The sequence below is a fragment of the Tetranychus urticae genome, chromosome 3, assembly GCF_039701765.1.
Source record: "Tetranychus urticae isolate SD_2017Ah chromosome 3, NJAU_TeUrti_SD_1.0, whole genome shotgun sequence".
NCBI lineage: Eukaryota > Metazoa > Arthropoda > Arachnida > Trombidiformes > Tetranychidae > Tetranychus > Tetranychus urticae.
The window spans coordinates 15,176,947-15,200,476 of record NC_142960.1 but is presented as its reverse complement, the minus strand read 5'-3'; the positions used below and the strand labels follow the sequence as shown (position 1 = coordinate 15,200,476).

General features: G+C 31.0%; 1 protein-coding gene across 2 annotated transcripts; it reads right to left on the bottom strand.

The window, feature by feature from the left end:
* Positions 1 to 1,652: 1,652 nt before the first annotated feature.
* Positions 1,653 to 22,083, bottom strand: LOC107364093 (Na(+)/citrate cotransporter). 2 transcript variants are annotated; one of them, XM_015931403.3, is made up of 11 exons: positions 21,757 to 22,083; positions 20,840 to 21,080; positions 15,108 to 15,729; positions 8,990 to 9,221; positions 7,127 to 7,240; positions 6,423 to 6,500; positions 6,210 to 6,314; positions 5,967 to 6,150; positions 3,058 to 3,219; positions 2,333 to 2,470; positions 1,653 to 1,959 (listed from the first exon to the last, which is right to left on the bottom strand). In XM_015931403.3, exons 2-11 carry the CDS (start codon positions 20,954 to 20,956, stop codon positions 1,819 to 1,821), a joined length of 1,893 nt encoding a protein of 630 aa, XP_015786889.2. In that variant the 5' UTR covers positions 20,957 to 21,080; positions 21,757 to 22,083; the 3' UTR covers positions 1,653 to 1,818. The 2 variants fall into 2 exon arrangements, with proteins under 2 accessions (XP_015786889.2, XP_015786888.2); XM_015931402.3 differs by lacking the exon at positions 21,757 to 22,083 and adding an exon at positions 21,278 to 21,551.
* Positions 22,084 to 23,530: the final 1,447 nt, after the last annotated feature.

Genomic DNA, 23,530 nt, shown 5'->3' with positions numbered 1-23,530 from the left:
GATGGAGTAAGCACGAAAATACAAAAGTATCATTTACTGTAATCAGTGTAATCATATTTTAAGATTTTCTATCAAATTTTAAGATAATTTTGTGAGTTAGTTTTGATGAATATTTTAGATGTAAATAAAATTGAATAAAGTCAGCTGATGACTGAAGAAATCAAAAAATGATGATGAAATTCAGATTAAATTAACTCCTTAATCAGAAATCGTTGATAAATTTATCTCATTATCTGAGGTCAGTTGACCAAAAGGCATTTAAACGAAAGTCAGTGGCGTAAATGATTTTCGTAACCATAGATGGCGATGAGTGCAAAGCTCAATACAGGAAAACTTTTGAATGATTTCAAATTGCTAATTGCTAATGTCTCTTTATTTATGTCTCCTTCTTAATCAAAAAATAAAATTACCAAAGAATAATCATTGTCACAGTTTTATTCGCAGCATATCCAATGCTCAACATTATCATATACTTTCTTTTTTCGAAAGATATAATTATCCTTAACTAATGAGTTTGCATTTCGAGTTTATAAGATGAGTCGAAAATACATAATTTGATATCTAACACAAGCTTAACAAATATATGAAAACAAAATCATTAAAATCACAATTTAAGGCAAGCAAAAAGCAAATCTAGAAGAAAATTTAGCCTTATCTTGCGCTCAAGAGACCTGGCTCCGTTGACAAAAAAATTAGCTTTGAAACTTTCCTTTAGTTCATAGTGAATTTTAATTTTCTGTTAATAAATCCGATCCATGTACATCAGTAAAAAGGTCTTGGTACTCAATCATTGGGCTAACATAATGACATGGTGCTTCGGAACGAGTGGACTCGTTGTGAGTGAGACTTTTAATACCTGACCGTAAGTACTTCATCAATAGCTTTTGGTTTGGAACATCCGCCGGTTGCCGAAAAACAATTTGTTTCGATCACTGCTGTTGATGAATCCCACACATTATTCATACCTTTTCTTAATTGAAACAAGATCATGTGCTTCCCCTAAATCTAACCAACTAATTTGATTGAAATCTTGTCGGTTTCTCGCGAAATTCATTGAAAAATTAGCCTCCTCTTTGCATACTCTGAATAGAGCAAATCTTCAACTCGAGAGTTTTTGTCTTATGAACGCTAGTTTTGTTGTTATGAAAACTCTGTTTCTTTCCAGTCATCCTGTGTTACTGTTGTTGTGTGATAAAGCGATTGAGTCAACAATTAATTGATTTAATAGTAGTGTTGTATTGTTCTTGTTCTCCAGCGCCAGGAACAATTGTTCTTTGTTCTGTTCCGTTGTTTTGTTCCGAAAAATCGGAACTAGGAACAACCTAGGAACAGAACAACCCAAAATCTAGAACAGAACAAAGAACAAAGGTGACGCAATAAAATGCTAAATGAGTGCCTAAAGTAACCCATTAACACCAGAGGGATTCAAGTCAAACCCTATTTTTCCCAAAATCTGTTGATAAATTAAAATTTTCACCAAAATTGTTCTCAGTTTTAGTGTTTTGTTCCGCTAGGTTTTTTTTTTGTTCCGATTTGTACTTTTCTTGTTCTCGATTTTAAGAACTAGGAACAACATTTTTTGTTGTTGTTCCGAAGAAATTGTTCTTCTCGTTGTTCTTGTTCCTTGAAAATATTGGAACAATACAACACTATTTAATAGAAAAAATTGCATTATTATTTAATAAAGTCAAAAAATAATTGTTTTGCAAAATTTCATGTCAACAAGATAATTAGTCGACAATAGTAAATACTAATCCAATTTATAGTAATAGTAATTGGATGTTAACTAGCGTAAATTAGTTGTTGAATAATATGCTGTCAAGAAATTAAAGTACTGTTGAATGTTGCTCGAGCCCAGTCTGGTGTTGTTGATAATCCGAAAATTGGATAACCAAGAAGGTTAAGATTAGCAACGATAACAGCTAAACTGGTGACTTTCATCAATAAACCTGGAATAACCTGGGAAAAGACAAAATTATTCAATAAAAGGATAGCATTAGAATCAATTTTAAATCGCAAAAGTTTATGGGGAAACAAAAAATGAATATGGTTAATCGGATTGGAGTGAAAAAGCATTGATGCATCTCAACAGTAATTCAATGTTTCAGGGATAACTGAATAACTGAATTTATCAAATTATTACTCGACTGGTAACTAAGTTGTTTCAGCTCTTTTAGCATTAATACACAAAAATGATTACTTGATTTAACTGGAAAGGTTCACTTTACCAGCAACTAGTACTTAAATTGTGTATAAATCAAGATTAACATGAACGATTAACCATTGAATATGAATATTCAAGTTTTATTGAAAACGATGATATCAATATTACCATATCAGAAGGTTTTAGACCAGCATGTTCATAGACTAACGCATTGGCTGGAGTTCCTGCTGGTAAAATGAAACACATTGAGCAAGCCATGGTAACAGGAATCAGGAAGACTAATGGATTGATTCCAATTGATGCAGCCTTTAATAAAGAGAAAGACAAATAATTAAGTAATATGTTTAACCAGAATGCAACTTTGGCTGTTAAATTATTTACAAGGAAAGGTATTCAATGTGAACAATCCCATGAATTATCAGTTTATAATTGATCGTTAAATTGAACAAACCAATGGTCAGTAAAGGACAACAACTAGTCTAACCCAATGTTTAAGCAAAAGCAGAAATATTTGTCCTCAATTAACTAGTAAATCCAAGGGATTGAGTAAATGCTTTAATAAAAAGACAAATTACTCAAGATCCAGACGGAAAAAGGTATCAACAATCATTGATTGAAACAGCTATCTTGAAATATTGAATTTCCTCAATAAGATAAATTATATTCCTCTGAATTATGCGAATCTTTCATTTGGCTGTTGCTTCAAAATTTCAAATCAGATTAACAGTTTTTTCAGTGAAAAACAATTCTGGTTGATAAAGTTGAAAATGACAGGCATAATTCATGTCTATCAAGTAAACTGAAACTATGATAATTGGAATGAACAGGAATCTGGGAAATATGATGAATCAAGAGGATAAAATAATGGATGGTGAAACTAAAAGGATGCCTACAACTTGAGCAACAACAGGTAAAACGATTGTAGCGGTTGTTGAATTGCTGGCAAATTCAGTTAAAAATCCAGCAATGATGGCAAAAATGATGATAAGCATGACAACTGGAAGACCGTTAATCTTTGTGAACATGTTTCCAAGGTATGCAGAAAGTCCTGAAGTCTGTAAAAAGAGAAGAATAAAAAAATGTTAATAATCATGAAAAAAAACAACAGAAGCAAAAGAAAATGCAATGAAATGAGAAAATTAAAAAAAATGAAAAAAAGGTGATGAAGTAAAAGATGAAGAATGACGATGATGAAGATGATGGTGATTAGGATGAAATAAAAGACGGCAATGGTGAAAGATGAAAGATGATGAACATAAAAAATCAATATAGAGAGATGAGGAATAACAATGGATGAAGGAAGAGAAGCATGAAAATATAGGTTTGACCATTTCCTTCAGAATTATCAGATTGTTGAAACATCATGTTTAACCTGTTAATAGGTATCTTCTTCTTCTTCTTCCTCTTCATGGTATTTTTCATCTTCTTCTTGTTGTTCCCTTCCGTTGACTAACAGGATCTTTTCATCATCTTAATATTGAACAGCATTTCAAGAGTAGGCAGATGATGAACAAAAAAAAGGACAGAAAGAATGAGTGATAAATAGGATAAACTGGAGTCTTAAAAAAGTCACTGGGAGTTGAAAAACTATTCATTTCATGAATTTCCTGTAATCGATTCACTATTTTTTTGTTCGGCTACAGAAAACACTTTTTTCTTCCTCTCACTGGATAAACATTATAATATCACATTATGTAAGGCTAATAACCCAAGACTCCAATTGAATGCCAAGTGACTGGAAAGCAAAGGCAAAATATGATATTTACTCACAATCTAATTATATTTAGTCTGTTGGTAAACTTAAATTTAATTTTTTATAAGATTTTTCCACTTCTCTTTCACTCTTGATTCACTGAAAATTCAACTTGAATAAAAATAGAGAACCAAAATTGTTCAGATTCATTTCAATCCGTTTCTTACAAGACTTGACTTATGAGAGTTGTGACTAGTTGACTTGCAGTCAAACCCAATTTGACTTCTAGAAAAAATCAAATGGCAAATTAAAATGCAACCATTAATTGCTTCAATTAGTATGATAAGCAGTTGGAGGTGATTGGAGTAATTAAGATTGGATTGAATATCAAATATCAAAGTCCCTTGTTACCATTGAAATGCTTCAAGTACTCTGTTATAACCAATCGAGAGTAACAATAAGTTGAATTGTGAATGAATTGGAATTTTTTGTTTGATAAAATTACTGAAAAACTCATCAATATTCATCAACAATTTACTTTTCCGCTAATTTAATGGCAAACTAAGTTACATTATTTAAGTTTATTCAAAGTTATTCAGTTCTATTAAAATGAAGGACAAAATTCAAGTTAATATTTACTTTTTTTTACTCCTCATTGAGTTGGAAGTTCATTTTTTTCTCAGCCAATTCCCGGAGGCAATTGAAGATAATTTATTTTAAACAATAAATTTTTATACAAGAGATGATAATAATAAATGATATTTCGTTGGTTGATTGAGAAATGAAAAATGCTCATGATTTTTCAATACAAATGATGAGCTAAAAATGGTAAGGTAAGAATCAGTGAATAAACTGAACAACATTTTGTACTCAAGCAATAAAATTGATGAGAAAATCTGATGAGCAAAAAATATTCCAAAATTTCAAATATTCATATTCACAATTCAAACATTATTTCATATTAATAATACAAAACCAAGGTGTGCTTAAGTCTTGAACATTAAAAGGATGAAAAAAAGGTTAAAAATGGAAGCAAAACAATCGATTTGGTGAAGGATAAAAGGCCTTAAATGTTATCATCTTATAACAATGACAGTGAAAATGGATGATGAGAAGTGATTAAACTGATTATTGAAAGTCGGGATGATTTACAGTGTTGGTGATTAAGCTTCTGAGTCCATTAATCTGTTGATTGTTGTTGAAATGGATGCAAAAAATTGGTCCATTTTTCAGAGTAAATATTAAATCAAGTAAAGCAATTTACTTTGATTAGAGATAATGTTGAGCAAATAATATTAACTCCATTAGGAATAAGTAATTCAATGGTGTATTGTAATGGATAATTTTGTAAATAAAATTAAGAGCAAATTAAGAAAACTAATAACAACAAGTTTACTTAAAATAATCAAATTTACCATTTTTTAAGGTAAAAGTGAGTTTATTTCAATGTAATTCATTTCAATTAAAATGCAAAGCATTTTTTGAGAAAAAAACCTTTTTTGCTTTTACTTTACACTTTTACATTAAACTCAAAACTCATGAGCATTCATTTCAATGAGATAATCATGAATTTTATTTTTATGTCATTGTTATCATCAGCTTTTTTCAACAGCGAAAGTGTCTCTACATTCAACCAGTTTTAAATGAACCTGGATAAGCTATTAATTTTCATGATAATGATTAGAGAAATGGTTTTATACTCGACTGAATCATTTGCAATATTCAATGAGTGCAGCAAAAAATAGATAAGTTTTCAGGAGACATTTTTGATCAACAACTCAATATTAATGAACTGATATCAACTGATATTAATTTTTCAAACCAATCCAGGTTCATCAACTTTTCCGTCTTATTTTAGATTAAGATTTCTTGATATCTGAAAATTTTCTGTCCAACCAATTCTCAAAGGTTAATTTACTTTCACTCTATTTTTAGTCAATAATGTATTTCGGTGTAATGGCATTATGAAGGGAAAGGTTCAAAGCTGAGTTCATTTTCACCAAACCAGATTTTTGTTTCTTCTTGATCGATTCTTAGTTCAAATTGCTCTCGATGATTTTCATTGCAAGTTGTGTCAAAATTAAAGGCAATGGTTGGCTCTTTGCCTACCTGAGTGGCTTTAGCAACTGCGTAACCTCCACCACGAAGGAGGATAACACTCCAAACGAGTTTATTTTGTACTTTGGGCCATTCGATTAAACCAGGCGAAGGATAGGGTCCAAAGGGTCTTGAGGGTATAAAAAACAAAACTGCCACCATGAAAATAACGACGGCAGCATCTCTGGGTCGATATCTGAGTTGATTAGAAAAGGGTGTTAATTGTTGACTAGAGTTAACATTACAACTGCATACTTTTCGGGAAAAATTGTGGACCATCCACGAAGGTATTGGGGATCACGGAACATCCATAGAAGCACTAAGGTAACAAATAAAATAACGACTGCAATCTCATGGAATCTGTGAAAGGGAGAAGAAAAGTTTCGCTTTAATTCAATTACTTTTCAATTTAGCTTGTTCATATAAATCACATTATGATAAATTGAATGTAAAAATGAGTGAAAATACCTTAAAGTTCCAAGTTGTTTATACTTTTCTTGTAAGACATTATTTGCTTTTGAATTGGTCTTTGATACTTTATGTTTTCTGTAACAAGAGAGGAAGAAAAAAAAATGTGTCAAAAGCAAAAATTTTCTTGTATAATAAAAGATGGGAAACAATTGAAGAAGATGATAATAAAGGAAAAAGGAGTAAAAGATTGAGATGAAAAGTATCACTTCGTAGAGAAGATGAAAAGTGAAAAGTGAAAAGTAAATGAAAGTTGTACATTGATTTTCATGTTTCCAACCATGTTAAATCAATATACCTTTTGCCTTTTGATGCTGACAGCAGTAAATGGGATAATAACAGCAAAAAAAATAATGATAATGATAGTAATACTATTAAACTTGTAAAGAAGGGAAAAAGAGATCAATCTTGATACAAGGTTGATATTTCATGCTGATAGATTGTTGGAGTTAAAATATTCGTCAAGTCAAAGATTTTAACCATCAATCTCCCTCTTAGGAATCCATCTTTTCTGGTAAATTATTTCTTGCTCCAGAAAAAAATCATTCCCATGAACAAACGTCAACCATATCACGGGATAAACACATGTGTGTTGGATAGTAAAAGGGTAAACTCTGGGTATTAATGATCCTTTGTTTTCAATCTAAACCTTTGTCAACCAAAAGTGTTTCAAAGTCAGGCAATCCTCAGTTTTCCCTCCTCACCTCAGATAGAGATATTTGAATATAATCCAGTTCAACAGGATGGTCAACAATGAACCAGGAGCAGCAAACATTAGCCAGTTCAGATAGTCAACTGAAGTCCTTTCATGATACCACCTAAAGTTAAAAAAAGATACAAAATAATACAATTAGTAAGGTTGAGTAAAAAAGTCTTTCTCTTGTTTCTTTTTCATGAAAAGTCATCTCATGTTGGTCATTAAAATCGAAATAGAGTTTCAATGATAATTCAGTAATGATAATGATGGTGATGATGGTGATGATGATGATAGAGTAAATAATGTGACAAATAAGCTGCTTGGATCAATTAACATTGAAATAGTTTTGCCATTGAATTACATTTTCTTGATCACCTTCTGTCTTTTTGGTTGAAGTTACTTTCTGTTGCCTTTCCTTGGATGAACTTTGTTGACAGATAATATCAAATTTCATGACAGTCTTCAGGTCATTGTAAGGGTGATCCAAGGTTAACATAAGAAATTGATTCCCATTCAATTTCATGGTAACAAAATCACCAACTCTTCTCTCTGAGCATTCTGGATAATCAAAACAAATATCATTTTCCTGCTTCTTATTTCTCTATGAATTCAGAAATAATATGACGAAAATGATCATCTCCAAGAAAGAGAAGAAGATGGAAATAAAGAGAAAACTGATCATCATCATGATGATGATGGAATCGTATAAATATATTTATGCATTTGTACAAGTACATCATACTTGATTATAACATTGGGTGATTATTGAAACCCAAATGATGATCAATAGATGATGAAGGAAATGGACAAAAGATATACGAGAATAGCTTTTTGCTTATGTTTACTCCTATTTCAATCAATTGATTAAGTTTCTTCCTCTAATAGTGTTTGAGGAAAAAAAATGATGACGATGCTAATGACGATCATCATCAAGATGTTGATCATCAACAAAGAAAAAGATGATATCAATGGCAATGAGGATCAACTTGAAAGTTTAATCAATCCAAGAAAATCTTTTGTCTTCCCTGTTTCTTCCTTATAACTCTTTTATCATTCTAATAAAGGTTTTCCCTTCATTATTAACAATAGGCTAACATCTACCTGAATTAAAGATAAAATAGGATTGAAACAAATGATGAGCCAACGGAAAGACAAGACTTCAAGTTATCCTCAAGGAATCTGGAATAACAAGTAATTGTTCAAATGTTAGGAAATGTTGAAAGAGTCAAGTGGATAAGATCCTCCAGGTGAAGATTATATTCATTTAATGATCGTCATAATAATAATAACCATCATGGACTCTGGTTATGAGATAAAAAAGAAACAAGTCCAGTTAAATAATGGAAATGCTAGAACATTTGTTGACTTTTTACTGTGATTATACCCATCATCATGGCTCATAATCATGACAAGTTATAATGAGCATATAAAGCTTGAAATGAAGAAGAAGAAAGCAAATATGAATTTTTCGAGCATCTGATCACCATTGACTATTCAAGTTGATAATGAGCTTTGGATAATTAATAGCAGAAATAAATGAAATGCTCAATTCCTATTCACATTCACACACTTTGAATAGCTTTCACTAATTAGAAAACTCAACATAACAATGGTTAAACTAATCTCATTGTTTATGGGAATCAATGTAATTAAAGAGTTAAACTAATAGAGATTCAGAGCAATAAATGTTTTCAGTTGATATTGAAAAAGAGCGCAAAACAATGGATATTGTTTTATTATGGACTCGACTAAGAGTGTAAAGTTATATCAAATGTGTAAAGGGATGTGTTGATGTAATCAAATATACGCAACAAAAAGTGATTGACAATCAAATATAAGTTTAGGTTAAAGAAACAAGTCGCAAACTTACTCGTCTAGTACATAAGCTAAGACCAAATTGGGTCCGCCACTTGTTAAGGTTGTAGTTGTACCCACATTGGCTGAGGATGATATTGAAATGTACATGATTTTACGCAACTGAGCAATTTTGGATTCACTTGTTGGATTTGAAGAGCTTTGTAATACACTGGAATCGCCATCTTGATTGTCATTTGTTTGCTGATTATTCCATGTTTTGGGTAAACCAGATTTCAAAGTTCGATCTGTGAGAAATGGAAAACAGAAAAGACTAAATAAGTTGAAACTTTTTGGGTTATCGGTTTCTTCACAACTACACTTTTGATATAAAGGCATTAATAGGGACGCGAAGCTTGACCATGGTCAAGCAAAAAAATAATTGCAATTGAAAATTTGGGTTGTTTAGTGCTGAAAAAACTTTGACGAACCCATTGTTACCCAATTTTATAAGACTTTGGTAGCACTTTGATGCTTCAAAAACACAATGATTATTACTGAACAGTTAGCAACAATTCAAGCCTTGTCTTAATGTTAAATCTTGATTCGACAGCTTCGATACTTATAATGGAGTATTTATTCATTCATTGTTCATTTTGGTGTATTTTTCTAAAAAAGGTTCCCGTAAAAGCAGTCTAACCATGATAGAAATATTAAAAAGAGCTTTGGATGTAAACGCAGCCTTTTGAGTTAAGAGTTGAGACGTTTTGGGTTTGAAGAAGCATAAAATTTTCAGTCCATTTGTACTAAAAATACCTTAACGAACCCATTGTTACCCAAATTTGTGAAAGTTTGGTATTGCTACTGTAAATACACAAAATATGGTTGTTATTAGCTAAAACTAGGTTATTAGGTAACTTTGTTTTAATGCTTAAAAGACACATTTGCAACAATTGTAACATTTATGCACAAATTGCAACAAGTACTGAAAGACAAATGGGCATAAACGGATAAAAATAAGTTATTTTCAAATTATGACTAAGTTAGTTTATAGCGATGTGAAAACTGAGTCCTTTAGTACTATTGAATAATTTCTCCGGTCAATATTTCACGAGAAAATCGAGTTCAAAGTTTAAATTTCGATCGCGTTTTGTTCAGCTATGCGACCGGATTTTTTCATGAAACTCTATTTTACTGGTGTAAATTTTGACGGTGCACCAGAAAATGTACTTATTTCTTGAAATAAAATTTTCGATTTTCTGTAAAACGTATGAGTTCGATTTTTATTCAAACCGAATTTTTTCTGTGACCGTAAGAGTTAGAGGACGGAAACTTATTATTTGTTGTTGGAATTTGTTTCTTTGCACCATGTATTGAATACTCTTTTCAAATCATCAACAGTTCTCTTGATTTTGGCCATTGTTTTTGAAACTTTTCGCCTCGATATGTCGAGAATGGCCAAACCTACAGTCATCATTCTTTTACTAGTGCAATCCTTTACTAATTAATAATACAATAATAATTAAAAACATTCCATTAGCGCTTCGGGTTATGATATTTGGGCTTTAAATGGTCGTACAACAACTTATTAAACAAAACAAACTCATATTAACCCATTTCTTGGTAAATAAAGCATTTTTCTGGTTTAGGTTTCAAATGAAATGCAAAAGATACTGCGAAAAGCTCGAACGTTTGAGCTGAGAGTTGAGACTAAGCACGTTTGTAGGGAAATCAAAACTGAGTCCACAGGTACTAATAAATGATTCCTCCGATGGACAGTTTTCGAGAAAATCGACGTTAAAGTTGAAACTTCGAACGCCTTTTGTACAATTATGGAAGCAGATTTTGGCATGAAACTCTATTTAACTTATGTAAATTTTGATGGTGAACAAGAAAATGCATTAATTTTGAGGAATAAAACTTTCGTTTTCCTTTAAAGTATATAAGTTCGATTTGCACTTAAACCGACTTTTTTCTGTAAGCGTATTAGTTAGAGGACTGAAACTCACAATTTGTGAGTAAAAATAGTTTGTCCAAACCATGAATTAAATACTTTTTTCAATTTATCAGTATTTCTCTTGATTTTGGCCATTGGGCTTAAAAACTTCAAGCCCCAATATTTCGAGAATGGCCTAACCCACAGTCATAATTCTTGGACCAAACATTAGATGTTATTAAGAGCTATAATATAATATGACTGAATACCTAATGAAATCTGAAATAATTCATTCAATGATGAATATCCTTCTAACACATAAGATCTGTGTTTGAGTAAAAGTTTAACTTTATAAACCAAGCCTCAATCCTGAAATCCTAAGTAATACAATGCTATATCTTTTTGCACAGACCCTTGAATGATTTAAAATTTGAATACATTACAGCTCTTGATAACATCTAATGTTTCGCCCAAGAATTATGACTATGGGTTAAGCCCTTCCCGAAATATTGGGGCTTGAAGTGTTTAAGCCCAATGGCCAAAATCAAGAGAATTACTGATAAATTCAAAAAAGTATTTAATTCATGGTTTGGACAAACTATTTTTACTCACAAATTGTGAGTTTCAGTCCTCTAACTATTGCGCTTACAGAAAAAAGTCGGTTTAAGTGCAAATCGAACTTATTTGTTTTACAGCAAATCGAAAATTTTATTTCTTGAAATAAGTACATTTTCTGGTTCATCTTCAAAAGCCACTACAGTAAAATAAGTTTCATTGAAAAATCTGCTTCCATAACTGAACAAAACGCGATCGAAATTTAAACTTTGAACTCGATTTTCTCGCGAAATATTGACCGGAGAAATTATTTAATAGTACAAAAGGACTCAGTTTTCAAATCTCAATAAAATAACAGAGTCATAATTGGAAAGAAATCGATTTTTACACGTTTATGCCCATTTGTCTTTCAGTACTTGTTGCAAATTGTGCATAAATGTAACAATTGTTGCAAATGTGTCTTTTAAGCATTAAAACCAAGTTAATAACAGCCATATTTTGTGTTTTTAAAGCATCAATACCAAAGTTTCACAAAATTGGGTAACAATAGGTTCGTTAAGGTATTTTCAGCACTAATGGACTCAAATCTTTTGCATCACAAACCTACAAAGTCTCAATTCTTAACTCAAAGTTTTATCCAAAGTCCTTTCTAATATTTCTATCATGGTCAAGCTGCTTATACGTGAATCTTTTTTACAAAAATACGAACAGAATTACTCTGAGTATCGAAGTAAGATAAATCATTAAGACAAGGCTTAAACATTCAACTGTTAAATACAACTGTACATTAATAGAGTAATTGTTTGAACTTTCAAGTTAGACTCGATCACTTTTCCGCACAAAATAACACTAACTGAGTCTTAAACTTGGTTGAGTGTCATTAAATTGCGGTTGATTGGACAGCCTATCATTCGACAAATTGAATCATGAAACAATTTTACACTACCGTGTCAAAGGTGAAGACAAACACTAACTTCGAGAAAAAACTTCGAGACTTTTTTCATTCGCTTTCAATCCTTCAACTTTTTATAGCAACTAACAGATGAAGTCTGTGAACAATTGAATAATTGAACCAAGTCAAATGACGATTAATTATTCCAAGCGTGTAAACTTTCATTTGATCATTGACTTTCATTATGAGTCAATCCATGAATGGCCAACTTATTGTTGAAAGCAATCTAATTATTCTGTGCTAAACATTTCTCCAAATGAATGGCAACATTTTCATGATAATTGAATCAATTGATTCCAGTTTTTTCCGACTTTTCACTTCTCTTACAAACAAGTAAATATTTACATTTCAACAGAGTAATAACGATGACATTATCAATCCAATTGTGATACCTTTACTTCACTAATCTGCCATTTGAAGGTAAGATCAATCATTTCCTACGTTTCATGATATTTAATTTTACTCACAAGGTAAGACACAAACACCAATCAATTTAACGTAATAACCTATCAACAGATCACAATCTGATAAAGCTGGCAATACATTTAATCGACTCCAAGTGTAAATAATGGACTTTTTACATAAAATAATGTTTTTTTTGCTTCACTCAATATGAACCTCTCAAAGTGACAAACTCAAAGGTTGATTATCAAGGAGTAAATTAACATTCACAATAATCCATTTCTAGGTCAACATCATAATCTATGGATTTTGTTTTTTCTCGTTTGCTTGTATCTTTGACCTTAGACTTTCAACATTGATCATATTTCATCAATGAATTCATCTGATCAAGAGGATTCATCTTTCCATTCTTATACTCTTTAAGGTCTTCTTTCAGGCTTCCCTCCCTTTTTTTCATCAACTTGAAAAGCAATATAAAATGAGATTCTGATTCCAACCGAGTTGAATAAAGATTCTATGGCTTTTTGTTCCCTTTTCAAATGGCCAAAAAGACAAACCATGGTCAAGCTTGATCAGAAAAAAAGATGATGACTGAGGATAAGGTGAAAAATATCAACCAACTTAATGATCAACCTTCCAAAAATATGTAAGAATGCAACTTGTTTTTTGGGTGTTGTGTCAATCTTACTCTTTTTTATCCTTCAATTCCTTAACTTCACAATTTAACACACAATATCAACAATATACAGTGAAAGAAACATAAACAGTCACATAACTATTGAAATGAAACATTTCATCACGTCAAAATCAGCTTCTCTTTTAACACTTATTGTATTTCATCTCTGATAACCTCTAATGGAATGGAGATGTTATGAGAACTGAAAAGTTCTTATACTTTTTCCCCTTTCCTTTTCCTATTCAATGTCTAAGAATTTCTTTCTTCTTCTTCCTTCGTTTCTCCATCGATTCCATCTTTACTCTCAATTTTGTTTACCTTCTAATCGATGATACCTGTAAGATATCGAACGTGATGTTCAATTTCAACAACGATATTGGCCTTTAAATCTAACAGCTTTCTGGCTTTTATTTAGCATCCATTTTAATGGCTACTTTATCCTACAAGGTAACTCCTTATGCTTGTACCTTGACTAAATGGCTTTAGGGAAGAGTCCATTGAGATTCAAGGTAAAATTTGATTGTGAATTAGCTTAATCAGACTTTTCTTTGGGATAAAAAGATGAGTGCTTTATTCATCTTTCATCTTTGGTTTCATCCCCTGAATCTTATCGCATCTTATAAAACAATTTTTCTTGTTCAATCTTTTTCTTTGTTCCTTCCAGATAAAAACCTTTAATGGTAACACTATTGAAAAATAAGGGAAACAACAAGTATTAGAAAAATGGACTTTGATTACCTTAGTTAGACATTGAAAAGATCACTAGTAAACTAGCCATTAGAGAGGATACAATTGATGGACTCGATGGGAAACAATATAAAGCGATTTATGGTGACAATTTAGACCAAACAAAACATTATCTTGCCGCTTATATCTTCATCTATTGTCTTCCATTCACTCCACAACCCTTTCCATAACCATCTAACTAGCTAACTGTTCACCTCTTTTTCATGTGTATGAGTCTTCCAAGATTTATTAGTCTTCTATTGATTTTCCTTTTTCATATTCAGTGTTGGGATGAAAAAAAATTACCTCAAATGTGTTTGATGCAATAGACACCAAATGATCTGTCTTTCATCATTTTTTCGAAGACTGATTAAACATAATCATGATGATGGTTCCTATCCAATTACAACAATTTAACGTTCAAAAATTGATAAATTGTAGCCTTTTTTGTGCCACTTTAATCTGGATGAGAGGATAAAATAGTGAAAAAAAGGTACAAAAAAGTTTCATTCTAATGACATGGAATTGTTGATCAATGAACACTTTTATTTCAAGATTAGTTGGAAAAATCTATTTCTTTCTGGGATCTCGTAATTGGTCAATTTATTTGTCAAATCGATAAATTTTTTCCTCATCAAACTGTTGCTTTTCCAGTGTACTTTGAAACTCATGCAACTTTGAAATTCATGAAGTTCAACTTTTTCCTCGCCTCAAACTGATTCATCTTTCTAATGTTACACTGAACGATATTTTGATAACTCAATGATATTAATCAAAGTAGCAAGTTGGATTGATAATGGAAAATCTTTTTCCAATCAATCAACAGCAAAATTGGATCAATCAACATTACAAAATATCAAAGAACTTTAAAAACTCCATTTTTTCACCTCTCAAACAACTTGCACATTTGAAGAAATTAAAAAATGAATTAAATGAATGTTATTCACCTTTTAAGCCCATCTCATCAGACAATTCAATGCTCTCCTTGTTACCATTAACTGTCACCATGAAATGTCCATTTTGATGGTGGTCAGTGTCATTATTATTGCCATCATTGTTTGTAATGTTATTAGTTTTACCCTTAATACTATTATTTTTATCATTATTATTAGTGTCATTATTATTAATGTTGTCCACTTTCTTTGAGTCTGATTTTTTTAAACAATCATTCCAACTGTCAGTTTCTTTGGGCTGAATCTCATGTAAGACTGCATCCATTATTGGTAACATAAGAGCAGTTGTAGCTGTATTGGTAATCCACCAAGCAATAAACATGGTGATTCCCATAAATCCGAGCATAATCATGTCCAATTGTGAGCCAATATTTTTCAATACAAACAATGCGATTCGTCGATGAAGATTTGAACTCTCAATGGCCGCAGCAAATATAAGGCTTCCCACGAAAACCATGTTGGCCTCTTGAAGATATGGACGACAGGCTTCCTCCGAAGTGGCCAGTTCAAGGATTGGAAGCATAAACACGGGAAACAGTGCAGTAACTCCCATTGGGATTGGTTGTATGGCCCAGTAAATGGTCATTAAAAGTACCACAAAGGCACATCGGCATTTCTAGAAATGAGACAAATAATAATAAATTGTATTAATATATTAATTTTAAGCAATTTAATGATAAAAGGTCAAAGAAATTGATTAAACTGTAAAAGTCAACAGGAGTGAATGACTTCTCTCGATTAATCAAGTGGGAAGAACCGGGTTCATTTCAAATTTATTAATATCAAAGGATTTCAGGTAAAAGTTGCATGGGAATTTGTTTCAAAATAAACTTGATTTACACAATTTTAAGATGAATTTTTTACCATGCTGTTCACCCTGGATTTTTCATGTTTATTCAACACACATTTATCTAACCTTAAGATAGTCTTGGGATTTTTGTGTCGATAAACTCAATATTGGTTGAAATACAAAATCTAATTAAAGATGATTAGTAAAATAGTGAAAAACTGTTGAGTGTAAAGTATCATAAATCTCATATTAACGATACTTTACCATGAAATTGAGCCTATCATTGACACTCGATATTTACTGAATTTGGATAAAATAAGAATCCAAAAATATTATTTGAGAAGGAAAATGTTCATAGCTTCATGTAGGCAAGAAATTAACCTTTGCATTTACATGATAATATTGTTTTGATATTTTTCAACATTTCAACCTTTAATTCAAACATAAATATTGAGTTTAAATTGATAAATGTAAAGAAATTTGAAATACTGTTTTATAATTATGAATTTGATTCATGAATAATGTAAATAAATTCATCTACCATTGTTATCGTGAAGCTTGAGCTTGATGCATTTTCACAGATTTTTTGGGTAAACAATTTTTTCACATGAAAAGCCAAGTAAAAGTTGTCGATTTATGAAACTGGTGAAACATCAATTGAACCATTTCATTGCATTTAATCTTCACCTTTTCCTTCACTTTTTAAATGACTTTTTGAAAGGCAAATATGAAAAGAAGCTGATCAACAGCAAAAATGTAATTCCAGTGAAATGAATAGAGAAAAATATTATCCGAGAAAGTCAACTATGTAAGATATCGAATGTTCTGAATGCAGATGGAAAAATAGTTGAGACTAATGCATGAAATTCTTTCCCATGAAAGTTCTTAGGTATTCAGAGGAGATAACAGAAAATTATGATCAACAAACTCATTCACAGAGTTTATCGTCAACATTAAGTCAGACTTAATCTATTATCTGAATTTGATAATCAACATTAAACGTGGATCCCATTATCATCATCATAAAGTTTCTCAATAATGACATTAACGGAATAAATTCAGAATGGAAAACATGAGAAAAGAAATGATTCAGAGGAAATATCAACATTGAAAGGAACATTTTCATCTCAAATTATTACCGGATTCAGTCAACTGGTCAGTCCAATCAATATCAAATTACTTTCCATTGATATTCAATTCAATTTGAACTTTTTTCAGTCCAATCATTAATAGACTGAAATAGACTTTAATTATATTTATTTTAGAGTTGCCATGAAATACAATCAACAAAGCACAAGTAGACTTGATAGCAAGTAGTAATTAGGATTGTTGATTCACACAAATCAACAGACACGCAAGAAACTCATTTAACAATATTAGTAATTAAATGATGAAAGTCTGTTTACACTTTCGATTTGTCAAATGAATGATTTAAATGGGAAAAAGTATTCAAAGTTGACAGTTAATTGATTCTCTAGTTGATTCAGTTTGCGTTTCGTTTCAATTTTTCATCAACGTAAAAAACTGACAATCAGTTGAACATTACAATTAGACCAACGATGTGAAAAAAAGCAATTTAAGGATTCAATTATAGACACATGAAGTTATTTGGAGTAAAAATGAGGTGAGTGAAGAGAAGAAGAAGAAGAAAAAACTCAATTTTCATGATGAAGATTTATATATTGATAATGATTATATAATTTATAAAGTGTTCCTCTCTTGAGGCTATTCTGAAAGTGAAAGATTGTTCAGTCAAACTGAGGAAACAATAATTATCATGTGATGTTGTTAATTACTAATTACACGGAAACTCATCAGGGTAAACAATGTAACTCACAAAAGAGTCATTTCATTTAAAATATACAATAAAAGAGGGTTTGGTGTTGATTAAAAGTAACCCACTTGTTATAGCAATCAGTTTTCATCAAAAGTGAAAAGGGTTAAAACACAAGCAAATACAGTTAATAGCTTCCAATCAATTCACCTATCAATAGTCAAACGGTAGATTAACTTATAAACCCTAAAGGGTTGACTATATTTAATGAATGACTGATGTTTCTCATTTCAAATGATGAACCATTGCTATTGATAGGAAATTTTCATTAAGAAGCAAATGATTGCTAATTATTAATCATTCAAATTATTCATTTGCTTCAACAAGATTGGCTTTGGAGGGAAACAGATTGATCATTGAATCTTCAGAGTTTAACCCTGAATTGCGACCAAATTTTGATAGAAATGAAGTTTGATAATTCATTTGGTTTCTCATCCATTTTATTTACATTTTATTTCATTAAGTTGAATTGAATTACATTGATTGCTTTTTGTCTGAGGCTAGCTTTGAATGGAAACTGTTAACTCTTGATTGGACTATTAGTGGTTGATCATCATTAGTGTGATAAAATAGACATTCTGTGTTAATCTATTGTTCAGGTTTTGCGAATCAACTTGGTGTGAAGATAATTGTTCAATTTTTAAAATTTTGTGAAAAAATCGAAAAATTAATTCAAATATTGATAACGACTTGTTCCTGAGTTTAACAATCAAGTTGATTGTTGCTAATAGTGTGTTTAAAATTGACTGAAACATTAAAACAAGTTTAACATGAAATACCATGAAGTACTTTGTAGATATAAAATGAAATCTCTGAGTTAACCATGAAACCATTAAGAAAAGGTGTAAAATTTGATGACAGATAATAACCTTAAATATGCATATTCACAGGGATTGGAATGGATCGATTGAAAAAAAATTTCAAGTTAATTCAATGGAAAATCACTTTACAAGAATCACCTTTCCATGACAACATGAAACATGATGTTTCACTTGTTCAGGATGATAATCAATAGGGAGAAAGATTCTAGATAAAAACATGGCAAGAAGATAAAAAATGTCTCCTAAAAAACAGTCGATTTATAAGTTATTCAAATCAAATCTGTACTGGAATCAATTCTTGGTGCTTTTGAAATGGAAGGATGATGAAGATAAAAATGAAGCGAAAAGGATGAAACAACTGAAAGGTCAAGCATAAGATGAAATTAAATAAACACCGAGAAAAGGATTAAGTTAATTGTTTAGAGAAAGGTTTAGATTCAATTTACTTAGCAATGAAAGCTCAGTAAATCACGATAAGTCTGAGAAAGATGGAAATGATGAAAACTATGATTAAAAGAAGCTGATAATTGATGAAAACTGAGGCTCAACTTCAGTTCTTAGTGAATGGATTGAAATCAACTCTAATCATCTGATGTATTTGAAAGGTTTAATCTGACGTTGATTGATGATTCTTACCTTATGATTGTCAAATATTCAAATTTTAAGGTCAAATATTAATAGTTTTTTTATATAATTTAAGCAATTAATGGCAAAGGATTGGATTAACATTGAAACTTGGAAAGTGTTGGAGATTATACAACATTAATCTGATTGCTCAAGGTGGTGTTCATTGAAATTCAGTAAATTAATGAGAAAATCAATTCCAACAGTAAGTTCACATTATCTACATTAGATAAACGTTTAAGAGCACAATTTAATGGTCAGCAACATTTTCTGATGGTGATTCAGTCTAGTAAATTGTGAATTAGCTCACCTGAGTACATCAAAGTAAAATTGCAAAATTTTACTTTCTCAAGAAGCTCAAGTAAATTTTAATGACAATTGTGGCCAGTTAATTGTTAATAGTTAACAAAAAAAGTCTAAAAAGGGTAAAAACGGTAACAATTAATCAGTCCAGTAAACTTCGTACTCTGACAATTCAACTGTGAATTTGATGTTTAAAAGTGTTATGAAAATGTTGATCATTTTGTATATTTTATTACTTGTGATTTCATGTAAATTTCAAGTTGTACACTTTACATTATTTTATGTGTTTTCATTTGATTTTACAAGTGTTAGGGTTAAGTAAACTCAAGTTGAATGAAAAAAAATGCAAAGAGATTTGAACTGAATTTCTTGAAATGAACATCGTTCTGTTGCAACATTCAAATGTCCATTAACAGTCAACTTGACATTAACTATTAAATCATGTTAACATGTAAAACCTTGTAATATGATTTGAGTTTAATCACATCTTCATCACATGTTTATTGGAAAATACATTTCCAATTTAAGAGGAATGAATGAGTACTAATTTTAACTGATGGATTCATGTATTGCTGCAATAGAGATGAATCTCCAGAGTTGAGTTGATTGCGAAAAAAAGGTAAATCAACTGACAGCTAAGAGCTGAATTAAACCGCAGGGTAAGTTGTTCATTTGATTTCAATCTGGTCTAAATTGCTGGTGAAACCCTTTGAGAATTGCTAAGGAACCAATAAAATGTCGCATCTACCTTGAAACATTTTTGGTAATGTTCAAGTGAAGAGGGAAACGTTTCTAACAATTAAAATAGTACTGATCACAAAGCAATCTCATGTTTGATTGTCAAGGTTAATGATTAAACTGTGTGTGTTTGCTAGCATTCATTGATCAAATATTTGATCAGTAAATTGAATAATGTAAAAGTTGGTAACTGAAAAGGGTACTAATTCACTTTAATTACCTTGAAAAGACAAGACTGTAAATCTTTGCCAATTACATTACAAAAAAATCCCATAAATGTCAGGAGAGAAGAAAATTGGGAAAAGTGATATTCGATTTTCGATCAATACAAATTAATGGAAAGTGAATGTGAAGCTTGGACATGATAGTCAAAAGCTATAGTGACCATTATCACTGACAACATGAACCAATAAAAAGGTGATCTCATGTAAAGTTGCTAATTTTAGAAAAGAGGAGAAGGATAAATTCAATTGCAATTTAAATGAAAGATGGAAGGACAATTAATCTTGGTAACTAATCAATGACCGAGCAGTGACATTCGATGGTTATCGTTAACAATTTAACGATGATCTAAATAGGTAAATTGCCAGATTACCAAAAAAAAGGATTAACTTACCGGATCGTTGTAGCCGAAAATGAGAAGAGGTGAAAGAAGTAAGATAACACTTATCGAGAAATAGCCTCTCCAGCAAACTGTGACATGATTAAACCAAGCTTTAATGTCAGTTACCATGATTAAATAAATCCTTGAGGTGGTCAAAAATCAAGGTGTAATGAAAAACGGCAAAAGGATAAATATAAAACAGTACCGGATCACAGTAACATTAACCAACTACAATTGTACATTTGGATGGAGTCTAGATTAAAGTAGTCGAGTTTGTGACGATGAATCAAGAGTTGATAGTCAAAAATGAAGTTGCGGCGAGTTTAAGAGGTTAGGGCAAATAGTTTTATCAAAGAACGAAGAATGAATAGGAACAAAGAATAAAAAAAAGAGAATTGAAATGAAACTATGATTGGTAAAAGTTGATTTAATGGCGTTTATTTTATTTACCTAAGGTTTGAGCAATGGGTTAACAAACAAAAGATAAAGCTAATGTTATTGTAAATGTACAATCAGTTAACTAACAGTGACTAACAATGTAAATGTTGAAAATTCACTTGGGACAATTTGAAATAAAAAAGAGATGAGCGTATGAAATGCATGGTGTAAGGAATGAAAAGGGGGAAAGGGAGAGAGAGCGAGAGAAAGTAAAAAAAGAAAGAAATTCAGAAAGTCAGAAGATATTGAAGGGATGAGAAGCGAAAAAAGTTAATAGTTGTTACAATCAAAATAAATAATAAAGATTGCAGCTTCAATGGTTATTATTTCAAGGAATATGGGAAAATTACTGTAAAAGGTAGAAAATCAAGGTTTACATAATGAAACAGACGGTGCAGAAAAGGGTTAGGAAGGCACTAAAGAAGGCGGTTAAAGTAACAATGGGACCTGAGATGAGGAAAAATTGTCAGGTAAAACGTAATTAGACTTACCCTTTTCACTTTTCAATACATATTAAGTTAAAGTTGACGACAACAGATGATCAGATGTTGAATCAGATTGGAAGCCATGTTTAGATAAGAATGTTGAAAAGCATGATTAAACGTAGACACAGGGAGCGAAGTAAAAAAGACTAGCCTAAGGCATAGTTCAAGTGTTGGGTGTCATGAAAGGTATAAATAAAACAATGAAACTAATGGGTTAACACTGTTATAAAAAAAGGACTAAAAATGTGTACACATATTGGATAAAAAATTGACATTGGTTAACTCGAAAAGAGAGAGAAGAGAAACCCAAAGAAGTCTTTTGTTTACATTATCGTCTTCTTTTCCTCCAAGTAGCTCATTCCAATCATGCAAGTTACTATGGAAACCTTAACCTTTTGTCTTGCATAAATGTTTCATTAAAATGTTATTGACCTTTCATATTGTTCATATCATCATCAGAATTGTCCTGTTCGTCTCCAGAGTTGTTATCATCTTCCATCGACTTCGTCTTAATTAATCATCCATTTTTTTCCCTCCAACTTTTCCCTCCATTTTATAAAGGGATTACAAACTCTGTGTAATGGGTTCATTGTAAAGTTAATGTAGCTGTCTGGTTGAACCAAAAAATTACCAGTAATGATGACAACTTTTACCAAATCTTTATCAAACCATCTTTTCCTTATCAATTTGGCTGATCGCTACACGCAACTGTTTACCAGCTTAACAATTGTTAAACAACAGTTAAACTGGTTAACTCTTTTTTCTGGTAATCTGGTTTAAAGACCTTTACTTAACATGGATCCATTAAATTTTTTGTCAAGTGTTTCTTTTTGGTGCCATTTTTGTTCAACTTATCTGTCATGGTTTCTTGGTGATTAACTCTGGTTAGATATTTTGTTTCATCTATTTGATTGTGATTACATCCCTAAGGCTAAATTGTTGACACTCGAATTGGGATGATTTACTTGGCAAGGAAAAAAGTAAACTCAGTTACAAGGGTAACCTTGGGTGTTGATGTACAGTTGCAACTATCATGATTCAATTTCGTTCAATTTGAAACCGAAAAACAGATTAGATCGACTGGAAAAATGTACAGCTAAATATTGAATTAAAAATGAACAAATCTGTTAATTCGATTAACTTGATTTGATTGATCAACCAATCAAGGTTTATTAAATAAATGGTGAAAAGACAGGCTACAGTCTGAAACGTGAAGTGAAATAAAATCCTATTCAACACACACACAGGATTGTCAACACATGGGATGATATTTTTTTTCAAGGATTTCTTTTATTAATTGTAACAATAAACATTGAAAATCTAATTGATTGTACAGTAAATGTCAGTTAATAGAATGAGAAAAAAATTATAAAAAATAGTTTTACATTTTTCCTGTTGAAACTCATTCACTTTCATTACCTGTGAGTAAAATTGCACTTGGAAACCAGAAAAGAAAAAGTTTCAACTCTTTTATTCAATCATAATAATCAAATTAAATTTAATTTGTTGGTTAATAAAAATGATTTGTATTCACCAGGAATCATCATTATTTATAATAAAATCAACTTACCCATCATGGAAGAGATTAATTGGACAACCTTATCATTAAATCATCTGATTAAAAGCACAATTTATGATGAAATTGGACATAAATAATACATAAAAGTATGAATAAATTTATCCAGAACCCAAAAAAAACTGGTAACATTGTTGATTGTTTCATGTAAACGGTTTCTTGTTGATTGAGTCGTTGATGATTTTGTTACAATCAGCTAATGAT

Excerpts from the sequence above, each read along its gene's own strand:
- LOC107364093 (XM_015931403.3), bottom strand. The coding sequence starts at position 20,956 with ATGGTAACTGACATTAAAGCTTGGTTTAATCATGTCACAGTTTGCTGG. Across the intron at positions 3,220-5,966 it reads CAGTTGCTAAAGCCACTCAG|ACTTCAGGACTTTCTGCATA; the intron begins GTAGGCAAAGAG and ends CTCTTTTTACAG. Across the intron at positions 1,960-2,332 it reads GTCTAAAACCTTCTGATATG|GTTATTCCAGGTTTATTGAT; the intron begins GTAATATTGATA and ends GTCTTTTCCCAG.